Raw genomic sequence first — 16755 nt, 5'->3', positions numbered from 1 at the left:
ACCCTTACTGCTTTGAGGTTCTTATTACTGGAGCAGCACCACTGGAAATCTTGGAACAGTGGGAGAAACATAAGAGAATTCTGTCATTGACCGCAAGGGGCCAGAATTATATACATCTCTTGCTGACATCCATTAAGCATCTAAGCATGCAAATTCAATGGGACTGACTGACTCAAGTATGTGCTTAACTTTGCTTATAGATGGAGCGGGATGAATATTTTAAACTCCAGAATAGTAAGATATTAGCTATCCAAAGCATAGCACATAGGACTGCATGAAATTTGAATGTAATAAAAATGTCACTCTAAAATAATGGTTCAAAAATATAGTAAAAATATTGTAACACCACCTCATTCATTCCTGACAGGTTACATTCCATAACAGAAATAGTTCTGCTGCTCTACTCCAATGCCCTGGCACATCTGTATTAGGATACTTAGCTACACCTAAAACTGTAGCACTTCTACCCCATTATTTCCTACCACCTGATCAACTGCTTCAAAGAAACACCTGCTCAAATATCTTTTCTGTTCTCAGACACTGAAGTGAATGTATTGAAAGGAGTATTTCTTAGTACTAGCTCAGTAATCGTATTATTTTTGGGAATTAAACGTTTGACATTAAATTCCCTTTTAAATGGAAAGGAATAATAATGCACCGGTTGCAACTCTCAAATCTGGTACTCTCTATTCTGGTAACAGCCGTGGTTTGGCAGGACCACAGATGTTGCAAGACAATAGAGTAGTGGCCATTGCAGGAGCTCTAGCAGGGCTGGGAGCCAGAGCCTCTGCCTGGCCTGCAGTAGCAGGGGCTGTGAGGCTGCCACAGGGACAGGAACCCGAGCCCCCGCCAGCCCCGTGGCTGGCAGACAGGCAGCCCTGAACCTCCCCTTGTCCGGCAAATTCTCTTGTTTGGAACCTGTCAGGTCCCAAGCATTCCAGATAAAGGAAGCGCAACCTGTACCTAACAATGAGTACAGCTGAACTGAACCCAGTCAGACACACAGACACAGTGCAGTCCATGGACCAGTTTTTCACAAGAATGCTACTTAACCTGCACTAGCTCCCTGCAGCATACATATCCAGAGGCACAAAGGAAAGAATTTATTTGTGTAATAGTTTAGCATTGATAGGCAGAGGCAGAACAAAGACCGCACAGTTACACCCTAAAGCATAACAAGGAGGCAGGCAACCCAAGGAGGTAGAAAGAATCAGCAAACATGGTCAAAAGGCAGGTGGTTCCATTGTCTGACTGGGTGTGTGTTTGTGCTGTAAGAGATGATGTAAGTCCACTTCCAATACTCAGCTAATAGCTTAGGCTCTTATCAAACTCTACAGAGGTCCCAACCCCAGTGTGACATGCCTGCGCTAACACAGTCTGCCACTCTCCTGAACACTTGCTGGCTGCTCTTTCAGCCTCAGTGCCCTAAGCCAGGGGTGTACAATGTGGGGGACAGGCCTTCTCAATGTGAGTATGAAATTTCGTAAGAGGGGGTGCAGCACGATCAGCTGCTGGGTCTCAGGCTCAGCCATCTTATTAAAAATTTTGAAATACTTTCCTGGTTTTATGTACATGTATTCACATTTATATACCATTTTATAATGTTTTCACATTCTACCTACTTATTTTCTTACACAAGTTGAAAAAGGTTTCTTTTCTTACGAACATAACTGAAATTCCCATCTATTTGGATTACATTAGGTTGCGGGGGGGTGGTGGGGGACCACTAATTGCCGGGATGAAAACTGGGGCCTGATGTAAAAAGTTTGCTTACTGCTGCCCCATGCTATAGTGCTTCCTCCATTGGTAGAGGACTTTGGACCCAGTTGGGTGTGCACCACAGTCCAACACCTCTGCTCTATACATGCGTATTCTCTGGCTTCTGGGACACCTTCCATGCTGTCTTGATTGCTAACCTACAGTATAAATCCTCCTGAGCTTCTTACTTCCCAATATTCAACACCACAAAGAAACAGCCAAGATAACCCAGGCAATGAAAAAAGCAACCTCAAAGGCATATGAAAATTCAAAGCAGAGGTACTGGAGCCTAGCATGCTGCCAACACACACATACCCTTTCCCCATGGGGGGCTTCTCAGCAAGAGAAAATGTGTCACTGGGCTGGGCTCTGGATGTCAACAGGGGCAGATTAAGAACAGGTGGGGGCCCTGGGACAACACAGTCACAAGCCCTATATTAAAATATTAATGTTATTTATGCTTTAAAATCTACTTACACTTATTATTACTCATGATAGATAATAAAGTAAATTAATTTTAAAATAGGAATTGATTTATTTCTTTATTTTAATTTATTATTTTAATTTATTTCTTTCATTCCATTAAACCAAATTGTTTCAATAACATGGAATTATGGAGTGCTGGGGTCCCTCATGCCTGAGGCTTTGGGGCAACTGCCCCTTTTGCCCTTATGTTAATCTGCCACTAGATGACAAGTGGCAAGAAAGGGAGCTGGTCAGGTGAGAATGCTGAGAGAAGCACATTAACTGATGGGAAGCTAGTTAAGGCTTTTGTCTGGTTATCTCTTTAACTAGGTGGGGATAGATTTTCAGGGCAGCAGCATAGATCTGGTATATCCTGTCTCCTGGGACTTTGTGGCACAGTTTGAAGTTTGGTTAATGTCACCTCTGCGGTTTTTTAACGTGTTTTACTGCCAGGAGCAGAGCAGGGGAGGGATATGCCCAAAGCCACACAATTAGTCAGGGATGGAACTTGGCCCAGAACTCTGGACTCATTAACCCTGCATTCACTATTCTGAGTTTTGTAAACAGTGGGTGACAGGTGAGAAGGAAATCAGTTGAGGCAGAAAGCTTTAAATCTGTTAAAGTGTCTTCTTCGGCTACCAGCCCCTTTGGGGAGATAGAGTCGTCTCATACCTGTTTCAAGGTGTAATGCCTTTCTGCTTTAATAATCATATCAACGATGAGAGCATGGTTGCTCCTGGATGCGACATCCAGCGCTGTTTTTCCTTGCTGAAAGCAGAGATTGAATCACATGTGCTGTTCAATAGACAGGTGAGTGGCAGAACAGCAGAAATCTAGAGTCTTTGTTTACTGACCCCAGGCATTTGCAAAGAATGTTTTAGTGTAAGTTTTTCTCTCCAGAGCAACAATAAAGCTCCTTGCTGCGCTGGTGAACTAGAGTCCTTGAGTTCAATGCTTTCCAGCGGCCTGCAAAGGGATCAGGTATTTCTGGCTGCTAAGACAAGGATAAGAAGTCTGTGCTGCCTATGCCACAAGCACAACACCAGCATCTCCCATTGGCTGGTTCCTGGTCGATGTGAGCTGCGAGGATTGTGCTTGGGGCGGGGACAGGAGCAGGGTGCAGACTCATTCCTTCCCCCCAAGAGGCACACACTGCCCAGAGAAACCACATATTGGTCCCTGCAGTCAGCCACTTTGAGAAGCGTGGGGGGCTGTGGCAGCCCAGGAGCCTGCCAGAGGATCCCACTGGCCCATGGCATGTCGGATCTGGCCTGCAGGCCATATTTTGCCCACTCTGTACTGGTGTCTTACCACGACCTCAGAAAATACATTAGCCCTCGCGTTACTTCTCTCTGATAAGGGGTCTCTTCTTACATGGGGAACAAGTGGCTTTGTAGAATCAATACTGGCTTTTTATTTTCCTGCCAGGCTGCCTCTGTTTCAAACTGGTAGATCAGCTTTATGTAAGGAAATCAACAATTCGGCTTATCCTTATCTTTTTAAAAAGCTACGATAGAGCTACATTTTCTTGCCAGATACTTCAAGACTCTATAGATGTCAATGTCCAGCAGCAGCACCAAATAAATAACCAAGCAAGAAAACATTTGATGCTTTCTGCTTACTGTGGGATTTCTTTGTGGACTGTTGGTTTTGGTGCTTATACAAATTATGGCTCTCTTTTCCCAAAGTGGCCTCCAGTGAAGACACGGCTGGCAGCACTAGCTGGGGAAGCAGGCACAACTTCACTGAAATTAACAGAGAAGCACATGCCTCTACTAGCACACGTGTAGCTATGTAACACCTACAAACTGTTGTTATATCCTGTTAACCCAGTGTTTTTCCATCGATGCTCTGTGATAGCAAACTCTATAATACAAACCCCATAACAGAGTAGGCCTTTGCAGCGTGCTTCCCAGTGGAATTATTTTTTAAGCGCACTGAATTTTATCACAAGTGCCCTCAGATCTCTGCAACTTGTAGCTCAGTGACAGTACAGTACGGTTGCAACTTTCGCAAGGTTTCAGTGTTCAGAACCCTCATGAATGTTGATTTTCATGAATGCAGGGGTGGGGCTCGGAGCCTTGGGGAAGCAGCAGCAGACGACAGTGCTCCCTGCCCCAGACCCTGGGGGAAACTGCAGCAGACACCGGCGCTCCTGCCTGGGGCACTGAGAAGTTGTGTGGGTGCTCCCCACCCTAGAGCCACTCACGAATAATTGAATTTGCTAACATTAAGTTAATGAATGTGGGGACTTCACAGTATTAAAAGGAAACTGTCTCCGTAACAGCTATATTCTAGACATGCTCATTTTAGAAGGAATATCTGCAAACCCTGACGTCCCCATCTTCAGACATAAGAGCATAAAAGCAATGATACTGTAACCACAGCACTGTACGAATAAAGCAGTATACCTTATCAGCAACCTTCAGATCACAGCCTGCCTTTAGCAGCAGTTCCACTAGTTCTACATTGCCCAAATCAGCTGCCAGGTGTAGAGGGGTTTGTTGCCTCTGCAGGAATAAAGGTAAAAAAATGCAATAAAACAGTGTCCCTTTGAGAACCAAACACACCCAATTAAAACCCAAGGGTCCTAATGAGAACATGCATTTGACTGGAAGACCCAGAACAGAATGAAAACATGCAGCGTAAACTTTCATATCTGGCATTCTATTATGCAGAATTCTCAAATAACCGGCATTTGATCCATATGTAAATTTTAGTTACATTTTCCATAAGTACAGTACAGTGAAAGTAAATATAAATAAATACAGCAAATACAATCTACGTTTACAGTGAACGATACTACTGGTGTTGGTAAATAAAGTACTCTGCATAAATTTTTGTTTGTTTCTTAAGATCTAAGCTTATTTTTCTTAAGTGTTATGCATTGCTAGGTATATCTCTCTATTATCCAGAATATTTGAATATCCAGCAACCTCCCAGTCCAGGGGCTGCCAGATATGAAAGAGCTTCCTCTAATAGTTGACTGATCAAGCTGTCAATTTTCTGTGACACAAAAGAGAATGAATGGAGCCTCTAAAACCATGCGATCTCATGCTCTGAACTTTTTTTTGGCTGCGTACGTGACTTGTGAGAACAAGTAAAAGAGAAAAGCCTAAAACTTCTTGCCTTAGAATATTTGTTTCAGAGCAGCTGACACCTCAGTTGTTGATCATGATGACTCCCCAGGTTACCATTTCTTTGCCTGTTTAATTGACAAGCTTTGGGGAGGGTATAATTTCTGAGCGAGAGAATTACAAGCAGATTATACTTTGTTTACTGACTGTTCAGCCAGAATGAGGATCCAGCTTGCATAGGTTTAATACCAGTGAACAGTAAACATGAGTGAAATTCACCCTGGGAGGAGGATTTGTTCAAGGCCCTGCAAACAGTAGTAAAACTAAGCAGGGAGAAAGCAGTGGGGTACACTTGGCAAAGTCATCATACGTTGATTTTAAGTCCAGGAGGGTGGTTTTAAACTCTCTTGTGAGTGCCACTTCACTGCAGATAAGGTATGTTATTTCTGAAAGTGCTATAGAAAAATCAGTGTAAAAACCTTTGGTTTTAAACATCGCATGTTGTTCACAGGGCCCTTGCAAGTTGAAGATTTTTTGATTGTACGTTTCTGTTTAACTGAGGAAGTCTATGGGGCTGTTTAGAGTGATTTTTGTGTCTTTGTGGATCCATTATAAATCTAGCATAAAATAATGTTAAGACTGCATGGCTAACTGCTTACAAATCAGGAAATGACGGTGTTGCGTTTCCATAGGTAATCTTAATGCTGCCGTCTACTTTTTATACACCATGATACAGTCTTTGATGACAGGATCACTTTCTCTTCTTCATAAAATTTCATAACTTTTTCTATAGTACCTCTTACTAGCATGTATTTACCTCAGTGTGCCAGGGACAATAAAAGTAATGTATACATGAGATGGACCAGAAAAGTTTGCAGAAATGTTTATTTCTAGTGTTATTTGAGAAACAGCAAGGATCATGTAGTTCAACTGTATATTCTTTTTCATGTTTAGATTTAAAAATATGTGAAATGCTGCCTCTCTCTGGTTCCAGGTGTCCTGTAAATGCATTACAAATACAATCTGAAGCTCTAATAGGGGAAAAAGTAGCAGATCCCAGAAACCCAATTCTTCTTCAGAAAACAACATAGTCTCAAGGAGGCACAGCAATCTCAAATCTGATTCTTGAATCTCTAATTGGACAATGTTAAATTTCTTTGAACATAGCTGTTTTGATGGAATTCCTTCCTCACTTTGTTTTGTTTTGTTTGTCAAGGACACATAAATACCTAATCTGGAACTGTTTGGCTGGACTGGCACAAGGCTCCCACTAACCAAGCGAGGGACTCCTGTGCCTGAACTATGCATCACCTTAATTTTATAACCGTATGAGTTAATTGGATCTTGACTGAGGCTGGGATCTGGCAGGGCTCTGCCTTATTTCACATGCATCTTAGAAAATCACTTTGAAAGAAAAGGGGGGGAAAAAAGGTGGATTTAGATTTCTTTTTTTCCTTGAGGAAGCAAAATGTCCTTCCAGTTAGCTGACATGCTGTGGGTGGTCTGTCTTTCGGCTCTAGAAGAATGATATGGTTTAGGCAACACATAAAATACAAAATACAATATTCAAACAGGAATTAATGAAAACATTTTCTGTGTCTATATCACATTGCCATTCAGCTCTACAATAATACTAGCAGAATGCATGAAATGAATAATACCTCATTAATAAATGGGAGGCAACTGCATTTTCTTCCTCTTTTTGTTCCTTTGACCTCATAAAGAGATAACATAAAACTAATACACACTTGTATTTAAAGTGAAGAAAATACAATTTCTTCTTTCAGTCTCTAATTCAGTATGCTTACCTGATTCAAGGCATTTATATCATGATTAGCCTTCAAGAGGCTAATTACTACTGGAAAGTTATTATTGAGGACAGCCAAATGGAGAGAGGAATTCTGCTGCTGAGAGAAACAAATGAACTGTAAGACTTGGACAATTTCATTACTGATAGAATTCAGAGAATACGGAACAGTCCCATTAAAACCCGCCACTAAAATTTGAAACAAATGACTTGATCCGGTAATAATTTTTCCTATTTGTACTTCTGCATGTTGAAGAATCATCTCCTCTCTCTGCCCTAAAAGAAAGCCAGATTCACAACAGAGCTTTTAGTTGTTAATAAATCTATTTTTGTGAATTATTTTTCAGTCAAAATATATCTTCTTGGCAGCCAATTGCTTTACACCAGTGGTTCTGAAGCAGGGTAGATGTATACCATGGGCACACAGGTCTTCCAGGCAGTACCTGTTCACCTACATATTTGCCTAGTTTTACAACAGGGTGCATAAAAAGCACTACCTAAATCAATACAAACTAAAATTTCACTCACTGGTTTGTTTACACTGTTTCACATACAATACGCTGAAATTTAAGCACAAATATTTATATTCTAATATAATTATGTCATAAATATGAGAAAGGAAGCATTTTTTTCAGTGATAGCATGCTGTGACATTTTTGTATTTTTAGATTTGATTTTGTAAGCAATTTGTTTAAGTGAGGTGAAACATGGGGCTACCCAAAGAAAAATCAGACTCCTCAAAAGGCTACAGGAATCTGGAAAGGCTGAAAACCACTGCTTCACACAAGGTGGTACTGTGAATGAGAAGGGCACCTGCAGGAAGAGAACTACTTGAATTCTACCTCAGGGATTAAGTATTTCCTGATCTATATAATAAAAAAATTGTCTAACTATTGTTTTCCCCATAGCCTTATAATACTAAAAAAGTCATTTAAGGGTTGCCAAGAAGATACTAAGCAGCTATTCCAGTCATTTGCATTGGCACCTGAACTTACAGCTGAGTGACTATTTTGTCTCAGAGAAGGAATTTCACATATTTGGGTCTCCAAAGGATTCAGGACACTAGAGATATGCGGAGTTCTGGGATAGATCTAGTCACAAGGCTCAGTTCCTAGCCCCTCCCCACTTACTAATGACCCAAAGGCAGCTTACACAGAACGATAGCATAGAGAAAAATGTAATTATTCACCCATAATCTCTATGAATAACTCCAGGCCTGTAGACTGCAAGCAGTTCATAATAAGTATTTCATATTAAAGAAGTGCTAGTATAGTGGAAGTTTTAAAAATACACAGGTCACAACATGGCATTATTTCAGTTTGCCCTCTCAACAAGATTGGAGGTTGCACCCATTCAATCAAACTGGATGAACTGTGAATAATAACTCAATCAGGTTTCTGGGAGAATACTCAAATACACACACTGTCCAGCAATAGTGTCTAATGTTAACATAAACATTACTGCTTAGGTGAGCATTCTTGCCAGTGAACTTGTTGGCAGATAGTATTTGTGGAAAGTGAACACAGCTAGAAGTGAATTCAGTTTTATCATCCATGCGATTATTAGGGGAAGAAATTATGATGCATTTGGCCAGCCTTAACCAGAATGCAACCATGAGACAGATTTGATCAGTTTGTATGTTGAACCTGTAAACCAGGAAAGTTTCTTAATAAATGTGTCTTTAAAAAAAAAATCATTCATTACTCTCTTTATAAACAATATAGGCCATGTCTACACTCGCCCAAAATTTCGAAATGGCCATGCAAATGGCCATTTCGAAGTTTACTAATGAAGTGCTGAAATACATATTCAGCACCTCATTAGCATGCGGGTGGCCGCGGCACTTCGAAATTGACGCGGCTCGCCACCGTGTGGCTCATCCAGACGGGGTGCCTTTTCGAAAGGACCCTGCCTACTTCGAAGTCCCCTTATTCCCATCTGCTCATAGGAACAAGGGGATTTTGAAGTAGCCGGGGTCCTTTCGAAAAGGAGCCCTGTCTGGATGAGCTGCGTGGCGGCGAGCCGCGTCAATTTCGAAGTGCCGCGGCCACCCGCATGCTAATGAGACGCTGAATATGTATTTCAGCGCTTCATTAGTAAACTTTGAAAAGGCCATTTGCATGGCAATTTCGAAGTTTCTGGCTAGTGTAGACATAGCCATAAAGTTCCAGTTCATTACTCTCTTTATAAACAATACTCATTTCTTCAAGTCTGTAAGAAAAATAAAGCTCCCAGCCAGGTTTTTACTGAAAAAATGTAAAAGAAAAAAAACCACTGAATTTAACATTTTATGAGTTGCTGAAGCCATAGAAAAGCCATCAGCAGTAAGACTAAAACAGTAACTACAATGGACTCACCTCAGGTTTAGGAACCAGGCTGATATCTTTGCTGAGAAGAAACATGACTAAGGATGTATGTCCATTCTGTACTGCAGTGTGCAAAGCATTACTATTGTGCTGAAGGAAACACAGTGGGAAGGTGAAAAAAGACTTTTTACCACTGGAAAGAAATCAGGAAATTCAGAAAAAAAAATGCTCTTTTCAAACACATATTGAAGCAGATAAAGCTTTATTTTAATTTTTATTATTGTCAAAACTGATCCCTTTAGTAAAATGAAGTGGGATATAAAATCACACATTTTATGACTGTCTAAGGTACTGTACATCATTACCAGACTAAAACACAGGTAGTTGGCAAAATACTTTTCCAGCAATGCTAATAATTTACTACTCCTTTTTAATCTGACATTAAAAGAAGTGATGAATCAGTTTTATCAGACATCCTGTGGATTTCAATTTATCTCCTAATCCGGGAGGTTGCTATGACCTTTAATAAGTAATTACATTCACATTTACATAGTTTTGAAAAAAACTGCTGAAAAACTTTCCTTTAATGCTTCTGCTAAAGGCAATAAAAATGAATTTTCCTGAGGATCAAAAATAGCAATCTGTGCTGCAGACAAGGATTCATCCAGCTGATAAATTATCAAACACTATAATTATTAATACTTTCCAGTTAAAAAATATCAAAATATTAAGGGGTTTTTGATATATGCAACAGTCACTGTCCTTCTTATCAGTACATTTTTCTGTTCTCAATTTGCTAGCGACCAAAAGGTTCACCTCAAATTCCTACAAGACATGAGCCATAAAACAAATCAAACTTGGACTTAAATGCAGGAACCAGTTGTGGAAAATGGGCTTATTATTAGCTTAGTTATATATCCTGCCAAAAATGCAGATTTTTCAACTACTTCTCCTCATTACATTTCTACGCCATATGCTGTATTATTGCATACACTTTGAATAAAAAAGCTCCAAAACAATACTATGTAAAGTAAATCTGTCATAATTTTTCTTTTTTCCGTATAGTTTCTGTTAAAGTTCTCCATATTCTTAGGTAATGCCCTTCATAAACAATGAATGTCACATTTGCTTTAAATATATAAGGAATTGACAGGATGTGGATCTTTGTAGATTCTAGGCTGTCAAGATAATATGCCAGAGGAATATTAAGTACATACTTTATTTGAAATGTTGATGTCACTTCCCGCTTCCAGTAATAGCTCAGCACATTTTTCATGACCTCCTTCAATAGCCAGATAAAACGGTGTCTCTCCATTCTGGCCCAACACAATAAAAAAGAAAAATGTATTTTCAAATTTAAACTATGCAATACTAAAGCTGACTTACGATATTTGATACAGACAATATGCAAGCTCAGCCAGACTGATACAATGTAAAGGGAAAATTCATGCACAATGGTAATTAACAACAAACATTCTAAAACAAATTTATCCCTATCTAATGTAACAAAAATACAGAAAAGCTACCACTTAATATTTTAAGGTGCTCTTTTTGTAAAAAAAAAAAAAAAAAAATCATGCAAATACAGACTTATATAAACTCTGAAAACATACTGCAGTGACTGATACACTACAGTAAAACATTATCACTACTATGTGAACCATCTAGCAAAGATCATGCATGCCAGAAAGTATAGGTTTGGTCAATCTGACTTCATGAGTTTGTGTGTCCTTGATTTTGGCACCAGTTAAAAAAAGCAAATAATCTACAGGACATTCTTATATTGAAACAGCAACAACAACGCAGAGACTTAGCGGGCCTTTAAAACAGATTACATTTGATGCATAAACAACTGATCTCTGCTTCTGATCTTTTATGATCTATCTATGCTTTTTAAAATAACAGCATTCACTGAAGCATTAAACATTTCTAACTCTCTTGTGCTTGAACTCAATGATTTTTCCATGTTGTTTTAGTAAATTTAGTGTTTGTGAGAGGCACCATCCTTACAACCGTAGGCTATGTCTACACTACAGTAATCTGTCAATAGAAGTCCAACAAAACCTCTGTCAACAGATCGTGTCCACACACAAAAGCAGATAGAAAAAGTGATCCACTTTGTTGACAGAAAACAGCCAGACTACTTGTCTGCTTTCTCGACAGAATGGACCCCAGAACCCAGTCAGACAGGGTGGCATGGCCGGCTCGCCCTTCCAGCAGCCCCGGCGAGGTGCGCCATTAAAGGGTGCCCTCCGCACTCCCAACCAACTTTTCCTGCCCATGCTGAGGCGTGCCTACCTCCACTAGCAACAGCAAAGCTAGTGCAGGGCTCCCACATGTGCTGAGAGTTTCTTCCTTCCAGTCAGCCGTGGTGCCAGAGCAGCCCCTGGGCTTGTGTTGGACCCAATCCCAGTAGCTTGAGTTGCTGATCACCCTCATCACAGCTGTCCTCCACCTCCTCCCGTGGGACAGACCTGCCACTGGGATTGAGGAGCATGCCCTTGGTACCCCAGGGCTCCCCATGCCTCTCCCCCCGGGTGACCAGGTAGGTCTGGGAGTACAGACTGACTCATTACGGGGCAGTGGGATGACCAGCTGTGGCACCAGAACTTTCACATGAAGGAAGACACTTTCCTGGAGTTCTGCACCTGGCTCGCCCCTGCCCTCTACAGACAGGACATCCAGATCCCCCTGGAAAAGGAGGTTGCCATTGTCCTGTGGAAGCCCGCCACCCCAGACAGCAACCACTCCATTGGGCCCCAATTCAGAAGGGGAAGGTCCACTGTTGTGGCCATTCTCATGCAGGTAAGGCACTCTTGGGCTGCAGGCCCTGCACAGGAGGTGGGGGGTTCTGCCCAAAGGGAACCCTTGAGGAGTGAGGTCAGGGGTGTAAGGGGTTAGGTTGGGGAGGGAGGAAGCCCCATCCCTGGGGAACCATGCTGTTCCATCCCCACACAGGCCTGCTGCCGAGGAGGGGGGGGGACCAGGAGAGCCTGAGAGTGAAAGGGGATGAAAGGGGACAGGGGAGCCCGCTGGAGACCAGGGACACCCTATATTGCATGTGTGTTCGCTCTCCACTCTGTCCAGGTAGTGATGGCCATCAACACCATCCTGCTGTGGAGGATCATCCATCCGGCAGACCTGGGTGTGGTTTTGGCCAGCTTCACCACCCTGATGTTCCCCAACTACTTTGGTGCCATCGACGGGACTCACATCCCCATCTGTGCCCCAGTACATAAATCTCAAGGGGTGCTACTTCATTGTGCTGCAGGCCCTGGTCAACCACCCAGGACAGTTCCTGGATGTGTACATTTGGGAGTTGGGCCAGTCACACAATGCCCATGTGTTCTACAACTCCAGCCTGTGCCGGAGGATGGTGGCATGCACCCATGTCCCCCACTGGGAGCTGGCAGTCAGGGATATGCAGATACCACTCTGCATCTTGAGTAATGCTGTCTACCTGCTCATGCCCTGGCTCATGATGCCCTATACCTGCCACCTGAACCTCACCCAGGGTCTCTTCAACACCCACCTCAACCAGGCATGGAACCAGGCAGAGTGTGACTTGGGCGGTCTGAGAGCATGGTTTAGAGGTCTCCTGACCTGGCTGGACATGAGGGAGCACAATGTCCTCCAAGTCATGGTCGCCTGTTGTGCCCTCCGCAACCTTGTGAGGGGAAGGGGAAGGTGAAAGCTGTCCTCCTGGGGCGTGGGGCCAATGCCAGCCACAGCTATGAACAGCTGGGCATGGCTCCCATTCACCAAGCTGACAGGGATGGACTGCAGATCCAGCAGGTCCTAAAGGACAGCTTCTCCCATGGTCCCCAGTAACCCTCCCCAGGGCACTCCCAGCAGGGGCCTTGGGCCCGCAGCCCTACCCCACCCCACCATGGCCCCTCCCTTCACTCACTCACCCCTCCCCAACCCCTCCCCAATAATGAGGGACACAGGCGTGGTGAAAAAAAATAAAACTTTCACTTGTGAAAATGGAAAAACGTGTGCAAAAGAACTGTTGTTAACAAAAATTATTTACAGAGTGCAACTTGTAACATATATATATTGTGGGGGGCTTGGGACAAGGGATGGGGTACGCTCCGTCTAGGGAGGTGGTGGGGGGCTACAACCCCCCAGGGGAGCTAGACATTGAGTGGCACCGACCATGGGATCCGCTCCTGCAGCGGGTTAGGGGTTCCGCATCGCAGCTGGAATGGGGCTGGAAGCATGGGAACATTTGAGGAGCAGCTGCGGCAGGACAGCAGGAGCACCAGGTGTGAGTAGGTGGGCCAACTGGTCCTGCCAGATGCCAGTGACAACATCTTGGTGGGACATCAGTTGGTCCCAGGCCTGCATCTGCCACGCCCAGACCTCCTGCAGATGCTGCTCCAGGAGGTCCATCTGCCACTGGAGTGCGGACGCACATGCCCACAGGGAGCTGTCCTTGGCCTGGCGACAGCCCCTCTAGCCACAGGCCACCCTAGCAGTGGTGGTGTGCTGGCACTCTTGGGCACCACTCCTGGGTTGGCTGGCTCTGGACCTGGGATGAGGCTGGCTGGTCCTGATGGTGTGGTTGGGCTGGCCCGGCCCTCAGATGGTGCAGATGTAAAAACAGGGAGAGATGGTGAGTCCTTCCCACAACACAGAACTTCCTGGCCCTGTCCCACAAGCAGCAGCGCCACCACCACAGGGAAGTCCGGGGAGTGCAGGCCTGTACCCCCTGCTGCTCGGGGACCCCATGGTGCCTTGGGAACCGAACTGACTGCTGCGCCACCTGCCCCCGCAATGGGTTAGCTAGGCAGGAACTGGGCCATGGGGGGGTGGTCCCCGCCTGGGTGACTAGTACGCCAGCGTAGCCTTGCCCTCCCCAGGATATGTATGTGGCCCGCAGCACTGTCCATGAGGGGCGGGTGCTGACTGTTGTCTGCAGGCATGCCCACATGCCAGGGGCATACTCCTCAGTGGTGTGTCTGAGGTTGGGCCATCGCCCGTGTGGCTGGCTCACTCCCAGCCATGGCAGGGGGCTCATATGGCCGCCTGTGGGGATGGCAGCGGGCTGGTGCCCATGTCCAGAGGCTACCTGCTGGGTCCAGGTAGGACACGTTGCCTTACACACAGTTGCATGTGCTGGGCCTGCAGTGTGGGTTCCTGCCTGAGCCCTGCCACACCCTGGGGTTTGTGACTCGTGGGGTACTCACCAGATGGTCCCCAAAGGGTTCCAGAGACACCCTGGACATCACCTCACTGGTGGGGCCCCGAGTCCAGGGCAAAGAGCAGGATCCCCTGGCGGGATTTGGGGTCCGACTCTAGTTCCTCCTGGGGCTGTGGTGAGGTTTCCAGCTACTCCAGCTGTGGTTGGGGGGCCTCCTCTGCCATGTCAATGGCCTCACGGCTGGGGGCATGTCCTCGCCCACCAGGAGCTGGTGCAGTTCAGCATAGTAGTGGCGGGTGGGTGTCCTGCCACAACCTGCTCTGTGCATTTCGCGCCCGCATGTACCCCTACTGCAGCTCCTTCACCTTTGCTCGCATCTGCTCCAGGGTGTGGGCAGGGTGTCCGTGATCAGCCAGGGCTGTGGCAAGGTGGGCATACCCCAGGGTGTTGTGCCTCTTGGTGCTAGGGTCCAGAAGGATGGCCTTCTCAACCCACAGGCTCAGCAGGTCCTGCAGCTCTGGGCTGGTTCTTGATGGGGGTCTGTATTTGCTGCCACGGGGTGGGTCCTGGGACCCCCTGAGCTGTTCCCCCAAGGGTCCTGGGGCATCTCAGGGTGCCTGGCTTTCAGCCAGAGGTCCTCGTGTGTGGCTCTGAGGCATGCTGGGCAGCACGCTGCTGCTCACACGCTTTCAGCTTTCTGCCACGGGGCCTCCCAGGCTCCCTGAGGCTTTAAAAGCAGATGGAGGCAGAGAGCACCGTGCTGTGATTGCTGGTGCCACAGAGGAGCGTGCTGTTGACAAAAAGCGCCCCAGAGCATCCACACTGGTTTTTTGATGACGGAATCTGCTGACAAACGCATTCTGCCTTGTGGAAAACAGGCAGAAGGCTGTCGATACAAGTGCCAAGTTCTGTCAATACACTGTCGACAAAGCACATTTTGTGCGTGGCTGCTCCACGAATTTTGTTGACAAAACCCCGGTTTTGTAGACTAAATTCTCTATAGCAGATACAGCCTTAGAGGCTGAAGTTCTCTATTTATCCACAGAACAGAATAGGTAAACACAGCACAGGCAGCAGTTCTACACCCACACTAGTCTGTCAACCAAACTCAGTTCTGGTCTACACTTAAAAGTTAGGTTGACATAGTTACATTGGTCAGAGTGTAAAAAAAATCAATACACTACCCCGGCCAATGTAGCTATGTCAGTGTAGCCCCCAGCGTAGACACAAATTTGCTGATAGAAGAATGCTTCCTTCAACCTACCCCCATCCTTTGGGAAGGCAGTATCATACATCAGAAGGGACTACTTCTAGGAGTGAAGTCCCTGTGTTTAATCTGTGATCTCTGCTGAGTTTACAATACAGAGTTCAAGCCATCATAGAGATTTTGTGAGGAACATTCCATACCAAAGATTGTCCAAGAAATGATAATGTCTTTCAGATGCTACTGACCTAAGCCGGATTCAAATCAGTGCGGTTGAGAAAGACAATACCTTACTATTCATTCACCCTCAACAACAGAGCTCTAGGTTTAAAGGGACTTTGATGGATTCGAGCTTTGTGCCGATTAGCTGGAATACCACAGAAATGAGATTACTTTTACAGGTATTTGTTGGGTCTAGATTCTTTAATACACTTTGCCCTGTAAGCCTTTTACCTTTATTCTTTATCTCCCCAAGTAGCTTGTATCCTCACCTGATTGAGTTCATCTTTTTCTTTCCATTTCTCTAGCAGAACTTCCAATACCATCCAGTGACCATTTTTAGCAGCTAGGTGCAGTGCTGCGTTTCCCTCCTGTAAGTGGAACATTCAGAAACATACTGCAACCCAAAATTAAATAGAACATGCTGAAATTAATAAAACTATCACCTGTGGATTGTAGGAAAGTACTGGAATGCAAGGCCCTATGGTCTCTTCCCCAGCATGTGCAGGAGGGATTCAAACCTAGGAGAAGCAGTTCCTCATGCAACAAAAAAGGGAAGAGGCAGCTTTACAGAATGTTCTGTTGTAGCCCTAATTCCAAGAAAGTCCTTGCATGTGTACACAGAAGAAGCCATGCTAACAAGGGGGAAAGGGAGCTCTGAGGAGTTAATGAATGTCTCAATATTGCTTCAGTTTCCCTGCAGTTCTCAGAACAGCCATTGAGGCAAAGGCCTGATATTCCTACTGATTCTTTAAGGGGATAAAAACCCTAAT

The 16755-nt window shown here is 44.6% G+C and overlaps 1 protein-coding gene across 1 annotated transcript in view; it reads right to left on the bottom strand.

Annotated features, from left to right (window-relative positions):
* Positions 1-16755, bottom strand: part of POLK (DNA polymerase kappa) — a 95678-nt gene that overhangs the window by 3768 nt on the left and 75155 nt on the right. The window contains exons 19-24 of the mRNA XM_074995438.1: positions 16255-16353; positions 10631-10729; positions 9465-9563; positions 7109-7204; positions 4635-4733; positions 2896-2991 (exon numbers count right to left, since the gene is read on the bottom strand). Coding sequence (XP_074851539.1) covers positions 2896-2991; positions 4635-4733; positions 7109-7204; positions 9465-9563; positions 10631-10729; positions 16255-16353 — 588 coding nt within the window. The remainder of the gene's footprint in view (positions 1-2895; positions 2992-4634; positions 4734-7108; positions 7205-9464; positions 9564-10630; positions 10730-16254; positions 16354-16755) is intronic.

This window comes from Carettochelys insculpta, chromosome 5 (genome assembly GCF_033958435.1).
Source record: "Carettochelys insculpta isolate YL-2023 chromosome 5, ASM3395843v1, whole genome shotgun sequence".
Classification (NCBI taxonomy): domain Eukaryota; kingdom Metazoa; phylum Chordata; order Testudines; family Carettochelyidae; genus Carettochelys; species Carettochelys insculpta.
Note: the sequence above shows the minus strand (reverse complement) of the source record. Positions and strands in the feature narration are given on the sequence as shown.